Source organism: Benincasa hispida, chromosome 10 (assembly GCF_009727055.1).
Source record: "Benincasa hispida cultivar B227 chromosome 10, ASM972705v1, whole genome shotgun sequence".
Taxonomy (NCBI): Eukaryota; Viridiplantae; Streptophyta; class Magnoliopsida; order Cucurbitales; family Cucurbitaceae; genus Benincasa; species Benincasa hispida.
Genome location: NC_052358.1, coordinates 35313763 through 35321892, shown reverse-complemented (window position 1 = coordinate 35321892; position 8130 = coordinate 35313763). Strand labels below are relative to the sequence as shown.

General features: G+C 32.5%; 1 protein-coding gene across 1 annotated transcript; it reads left to right on the top strand.

Moving 5' to 3' along the window:
• Positions 1 to 1046: 1046 nt before the first annotated feature.
• Positions 1047 to 1523, top strand: LOC120089040. Its single transcript, XM_039046473.1, has one exon. It carries the CDS (start codon positions 1047 to 1049, stop codon positions 1521 to 1523), a length of 477 nt encoding a protein of 158 aa, XP_038902401.1.
• Positions 1524 to 8130: the final 6607 nt, after the last annotated feature.

The window sequence follows — 8130 nt, the reverse complement described above, 5'->3', positions numbered from 1 at the left end:
AGGTTAACAACTTATTTTAATAGTTAAAATAGGTTTTTATCTTATAAAATTTGGTTACAAATTCAATCGGTTCACAATCCTATCTAAGGTTGGGGCTATTTAAGTCGACAGTTTACATAACAACTCCTACCTGGGGATTATGACTGAAATGACGAGAATTATTTATCGCTTTTATGAGCTTGTGTGAGCAGTATGATGTTTAAAATTAGTTTTAACCTAGACATCATAGGTTAAATCCAAATATAAACATTATACTTGGATAATAAACATATAGGCTTAGGTTGTTTAAAATTAGTCGTAATAAACCTAAGATATAGAATACCCAAATATTTAGAATTCTTCATTGGAGATTAACAATATATATGAAATATCATTTTTAGCTTTCATGTCCTCAAGAGTTCACACCGTGAGATTCATGCTCAGCTTCGTGTCGATTTTACCTCAATTGCTCTATTTGGAAAGTGTTTGCATGGGTCAATAACAAGATGAATGAGGGAAGTAGTTCATAGTAAGTGGGTGAAGGAAATGTGTCAACGTATCCTATGGTCTCCTCCATTAGTTTGAACCGTGAAATTCCTATATTGTGCCTGCTATTGTTTTTAGGCGGCACTAGCTAGTTGTTAATAGCGTCGATCCCTTCGGAGGGTTGTAACATAGGATTTTGAACAACCCAAGCTTCAGAAATGAATAGGGTCTTATAGTTCTGTCTTGCACGTTGTCTTCCATTTCAGGGGGCATGTTCATACCATTCTATAAGATCTGAAAATGGTAGGTCATACTTACAGAATTACTAAGTGTTAGTAAGTTCTTGACTGAATAATGTTAGCTAAACGACTGTTGGAATATGAGTTATTCTGGGGATAGTATTTAGTCAAGACTATTTTGCTTTAGTGAAGGAGTATTTGACTGCCTCAAGTAGCACTTATTCTAACTCACTATAGTATCGATGCCATAAATAAAGATATATGGGTACTTTATTAGTTTTTTGCTAAAATTGGATTAAAGATGCACAAGATTAATAGAATTTATTTAAATTTTCTTCAGAAATGTCAAACTCAATAATACAACTTCTAACTTCTGATAAATTTAATGGAGAGAGTTATTCCAACTGGAAGTCAAATTTAAACACAATATTAGTAGTTGATGATCTGCGGTTTGTGTTAACGGAGGAATGTCCTCCTATTCCTAGTTTGACTAAAAACCGAAGCGTTCAGGATGCTTACGATAGGTGGGTAAGGGCAAATGAAAAGGCAAGGGCCTATATCTTAGAGAGCATATCTGATGTGCTCAACAAGAAATATGAAACCATGCTCATAGCCTGTGAAATTATGGCGTCTTTACAGGAAATGTTCGGGCAACCGTCATCTTCTGTACGAAATGAGGCTATAAAGTATGTTTATAACTCTCAAATGAAAGATGGAACCAATGTCAAGGAACATGTTCTAGACATGATGGTTCATTTGAATGTCGCAGAAGCTCACGGGGCTACCATAGACGAAACTAGTCAAGTTAGTATGTATTAGAATCTCTTTCGAAGAGCTACCTAACCTTCTGTACTAATGTTATAATGAATAAAATTAATTACAATTTGAATACTTTATTAAAGAAACTACAGACTTATCAGTCAATGATGAAATTGAAAGAGAGTGAAGCAAATGTTGTTTCACGACAAAAGAAATTTTTGAAGGGTTCATTGTCAGTAATGAAACCCACTGACAAAAAGAAGTTTGTCCCTTCATCATCTAAAGACAAAAGTGTACAGATGAAGAAAAAGGGAAAAGGGAATAAACAACTCACTACAAAGAAAAATAAAGCTTTCAAAGGAAAATGTTTCCATTGTGGAGAAGATGGGCATTAGAAATGAAACTGCTTGAAGTATTTGGCTGAGAAGAAAACGGAAAAGGAAAATCAAGGTAAATCAGATTTACTTGTAATTGAAACATGTTTAGTGGAAAATTCTCACTTGACCTGGATATTAGCTTCAGGAGCCACTAACCATGTTTGCACTTTTCTACAGAAAACTAGTCCTTGGAAACAACTCTTAGAATACGAAATGACTTTCAAGGTGGAAACAGGAGAAGTCATTTCAGCAGAAGTAGTGAGAGATGTCAAGTTATTTTTTGGAGATTCTTTTTTCTTGTTAAGATATTTATGCTATGTACCAAAGATGAAAAGAAACTTGATCTCCATATCATGTCTATTGGAAAATATGTATAAAGTATCTTTTGAAGTTAATGAAGTGTTCGTTTTTTCAAGAGGTGTTCATATTTGTTCTGCTAGACTTGAAAATAACTTGTATGTGTTAAAACCAACGGAAGTAAAAGTCATTTTAAATATAGAGATGTTTAAAATGACAGAAACTCAAAATAAAAAAAAAATGAAAAATTTCTCCTAACACCTATCTTTGGCATCTCAGACTTGGTCACATAAATCTCAATAGGATTGAGAGATTAATTAAAAACGGTCATCTAAATCAGTTAGAAGACTGTTCTTTACCTCCTTGTGAGTCATGTCTTGAGGGAAAAATGACTAAAAGTTCTTTTCTGGAAAAGGTCTTCGTGCTAAAGAACCTCTCGAACTTATACATTCAGACTTTTGTTGTCCGATGAATGTAAGAGAATGAGGTGGATATGAATACTTTGTTAGTTTTATTGATGACTATTCTAGATATGGCTATATTTACTTAATGAGTTACAAGTTTGAAACTGTCGAAAAGTTCAGGGAATTCAAGACCGAAACAGAAAACTTACTAGGTAAAAGAATTAAAACACTTCAATCAGATCGAGGTGGTGAGTATATGGTTTTTACAATTCCAGAACTATTTGGTAGATCATGGAATTCAATCTCAGCTCACAGCACCTGGAACACCAAAAAATGGTGTTGCAGAAAGGAGAAACTGAACCTTGCTAGACATGGTTCGATCAATGATGAGTTTTGCTCAATTACCTCAATCCTTTTGGAGGTATGCAGTACAAACTGCAGTATATAATTTGAACATGGTTCCCTCAAAAAGTATTTTTAAAACATCATATGAGTTGAGGAAAGGACGTAAAGGGAGTTTACATTACTTTCGAGTCTGGGGATGTCTGACACACGTGTTGGTACAAAACCCTAAGAATTTGGAATGACGTTCAAAACTATGTCTCTTTATTGGATACCAAAAAGAAACAAAAGATGGATTATTCTATGATCCCCAAGAAGATAAAATATTTATTTTGACAAATGCTACATTCTTGAAAGAATATCATATTAGAAATCGTCAACCTCACAGTAAACTAATATTGAAAGAAATGACCAAAGATACTATAGATAAATCAATAAAAGTTGTTGATCAAGCTGGTCCATCAACAACAATTATTGCCCCATCACATTCTTTTCAAGAGTTGAGAATACCTTGACATAGTGAGAGGGTTGTTAATCCATCCAAACACTACATGGGTTTAATAGAAACCTAAGACATCATACTTGATGATGGACCCATTGACCTTTAAATAAGCAATGGAAGATATTGATAGGGAACAATGGATAAAAGCCATGGATGTCGAAATGGGATCAATGTACTTCAATTCTGTCTGGGAACTTATAGATCAATCACATAAGGCTAAACCTATAGGTTGTAAATGGATCTATAAGAGGAAAAGAGATCAAACTGGTAAGGTGCAAACCTATAAAGCCAGATTCGTGGCAAAAGGATTTACCCAAAGGGAGGGGGTCGACTATGAAGAGACTTTCTCTCCTGTTACCATGATAAAATCAATAAGAATACTCTTATCCATTACCACATATGACGACTATGAAATATGGCAAATGGATGTCAAGACAGCTTTTTTTAAGGCCATCTTGAAAATATTTTTATGTCTCAATCAGAAAGGTTCATTGAACAGGGCCAAGAACAAAAGGTTTGTAAGCTTAAGAGATCCATTTATGGGTTGAAGCAAGCTTCTTGATCCTGGAATATAAGATTTCACACTACGATCAAATCTTATGGCTTTGAACAGAATGTTGATGAACCTTGTGTATACAAGAAAATAGTCAACAAAATTGTAGCATTCTTGGTAATTTATGTTGATGATATCTTGCTCATTGAGAATGAGACAAGTTATCATGCTGACGTAAATAGATGATTAGCATCACAAATTCAAATGAAAATTTTGGGAAATGCTCAATATGTTCTTGGGATTCAGATTTTTCGAAATCAAAAGAACAGAGCCTTAACACTATCTCAGGCATCTTATATTGACAAAATGTTGTCGAGATATAACATGCAAAATTTCAAAAAGGGTAAGTTGCCTTTGACTGAAATTCATCAAAGGAATAGTGTCCTAAGACACCTCAAGAAATTGAGGAAATGAAAAGAATTCCATATGCATCAGCCGTTGGAAGTCTAAAGTACGCTGTGTTGTGTACACATCCTGACATATGCTTTGCAGTTGGAATCGTCAGTAGGTTCCAATCTAACCTAGGACATAGTCATCGAACAGCTGTCAAAAACATCCTCAAGTATCTCAGGAGAACGAGGAACTATACGCTTGTGTATGGACCTAAGGATTTGATCCTTACAGTATACATTGATTCTGATTTTCAGACTAACGTAGATTCTAGGAAATCTACTTCAGGATCAGTTTTTACTCTTAATAGAGGAACTATAGTATGGAGAAACATTAAACAAAGTCGTATAGCTGATTCCACGATGGAAGCAGAATATGTAGCTGCAAGCAAAGCAGCGTGGCTGCGCAAGTTCCTAACAGATTTGGAAGTGATTCAAAATATGCACCTGCCCATTACTCTGTATCGTGACATTAGTGATGCAGTTGCTAATTCCAAGGAACCTAGGAGTCACAAACATGAAAAACACATTGAAAGAAAGTACCATCTCATCAAAGAGATCGTACATTGAAGAGACGTGATAGTTACGCAGATAGCCTCAGAAGACAACCTTGCTAATCCTTTTATGAAGGTCATCTCAACTAAAGTGTTCGAGGGCCACCTATTGGACTAGGACTATGAGCATCATAATCTAGGGCAAGTAGGAGAATGTCAATGGGTATTTTAGATGCCCTAGTTTATTGTATTTTTCTCTCTTTATTTCTCAACATTGTAAACATTATATATTTATATGTTTGTCTCACTGGAGTGTTAGTCCAAGTGGGGGATTGTTGGGAATGTTCTAAACTCGCAGTTCGTAAATGTTGTTAACATATTCTATTTATCAATAAAAATGTCATTGAGTATTTTATTCAATTGTTGTTGATATTGCATTCTTTTATGAAAATCCAATAAATAAATCCATGGCTATAACATGAATACTTTAACTTTATGTGGCAACATAAAAGAGGATTAGGTTTTAATATGTAGCCAAAATGGTCTATAAGTACATGGATGAGATTGGGTACCTCATCCTGGTTATAATATTGGATGCAGTCCATTTTGTATACTGATACAAATGATGTGATCCAAAAATCATTCATGTAGAGACATGTGAGTCAGGGCATCCTGCAATGAGTTTGCATAAGACCGGACCTTGAAATAGTCACTTTTCTTTGTAACAACCATTTACTATTAAAACTGACTATCTCAAACTCAATGACCTAGGGTAACTCGATCTTAATCATGAGCTAACTATGAGCTTCTATTTATTTGGGATTATCCTTTGATCTACATAGGTGAGAGTAGTCCAACAACACTGCTTAATAAGCCTCCCATTTTGGGGATAAGATCGGATAGATAGCTGGGGACAACTTTGCAATATGGAATTTACTCCTATCCGATTTAGGGTTAACAAATGGGTTGTTCTCTTAAACGTTGATGCATTGTCTTGAACAACGGGGCTCCGCCCTCTCATAGAAGAGAGAGTTATGATTTATAAGTTGGACTACAAATCAATTGTTCAATGGAGTATCAGTGGGAGCCTAGGAGCAAGATGCATTTAATGGAGTATTAGTGGGAGCCTAGGAGCAAGATGCATTTATAGGGGTAAAACGGTATTCTTTGACCCAACTAGAAATGCGAATGATCTATGAAGGATTGACTTGCCGATTATGGTTAAAATGGACAGAAATATATATACAGTGAGAAGAGTGCAACTATCGAGCTATAGTGGAATGTCTTCATAGTTAACAAATAGTGATTAATTTGATTTAAAGAGTTTAATCAATTAATTACAAATCGTTGGAGCTCATGATCTATAGGTCCATAAGATCCCTCTACTAGCTCATAATTTAGATTAGTAAATTGAGTAATCTCTATGAGATTTGAAATTAGGGTTTAAAATTTGAAATGTTTAAATTCAATTAGGTTTTCTATTAATTGTATTTGATACAATTGAAATGTTTAATTTTATTGAAATTAAACGAAATTGGAGAATCAATTATTGTTTAAATTATGATTTAAATATTAATTATATGAAATTAAATTCATTGTAGGGAAATTGGTATTTTATTAATTTAATATTAGATATTAAATTAATATAATTATTTAAAATGTTTAATTGATTAGTTTTATTTAAAATTAATTAATTGAATTATTTTTTATAAAACTAATAAACAAATAAATTAGTCTATTTATAAATTGATTTTAGAAATCAATTTTGAAAATACAAAGTGGAAATTTCCAAAAGTTGGAAATCTTCTACTATGGTGCAAGCACTTTATTCATTTAATTCCACTTAATCCATGAAGAAGGAGTTGGCCTTCATGCAAGCTTTAAATTTGCATGCTGAAAGCTTTATAAATTAAAGTATTAGGCTGAATGATTAAGCTAAGCATTCAGAACTTATTCAAGAACTCTGAAAAATTCGAAAGCCTCTCCAAACCCTCTTCAAATCTCCATCATAGTCAACTCAATTTAGTGTTTCTACCATACAATTCTTGCAAGAGAATAGTAGAGAAGATCTTCATGGTGGTCTACTTGTAGATTGAGGCATCTTTACGTGGAACTCAGCTGATTTTGAAGAGGTTTCATCAAAAGTATTATGTTCAGGAAACCCTCTTCTGTAATCATTATTTTGAAGCATGTTTTCAACTCACCTTATTGATTCTGATGACATGATCGAAGTTCGATCCACCACTTTGAGGCTCTGCTATATGTTAATTTACTCTATCATTGGAAAGTTTAAAAGTACATTTGGGAGTGATTCTAAAATAGTTAAAATCACTTTTGTCATTTTCAAAATTACTATGTTACATGTTTTTAATTCTTGAAAACTAATTTTGATGACATGAAAATTGCATTTAAAAGTATACAATTTAATATTAAATTAATTTTGAGTTATTAAAAAGTATTTCAGAGTGATTTAAAAAATGATAAAAGTGATTTTGATAATTTTAAAAGCACCGCCAAACATGCACTAATTTGCATTCTTGAATTATATTGTATATAAAATTCAATGTCCATGAGAAATAATTGAATATCTATCTATTTGGCATTTATCTATATTGCTTATATTTTAGCTTTTTGGTCAATTAGATGTTTGATTTTTGCTTATGTGTTTTCTTGGAAAGTTTTGATCAAAAAGATATTGAGTTTGAAGTATGTTGTTTATCCTTGAATTGAAATTGGTTAGATTTTCTTTAGATGTTCTTTTTAACATGAGTTGCATTTTATTATGACTTCCTTGTTGAATGAAAACTATTTGAAGTATCTTATTTATCCTATAAGCCTGTTGTGTTGAAGAGTTGTTAAATTTTTTTCTATATGGGGAATATTTATAAAATTGGTATTTTCTTGAATCCCCGGTTGCATTTTGTTCAAGATTGATAAAAATTCATTTTAGTTGATACCTTGCTTATATTGATTGGCTAATATTGATTTGCTATTATTTGGTATCGATATTTAATTTTCAACAATTAGTCTTTATTTTAAAATATTTGAATTTTGGTATCCTAATTGGTTGATTTTTGCTTGAATAATTTTATCTTCTTAGTATCTATCGTTTTTTTTCTTTCTTATTTGAAGGAGAATATTTGATTTTATGGGGAGTTATATACTTTTATATATAAATTTCATGTTTGAATGAAATTGATTCTCATATTATTTTATTATCGTTCGACTCTCTTATTCTTATTGTTTATCCCTTTAGGGGGAGCTATTGTATTTCTAGTAAAATTATGTTTTGAAAATTTATTTGATATT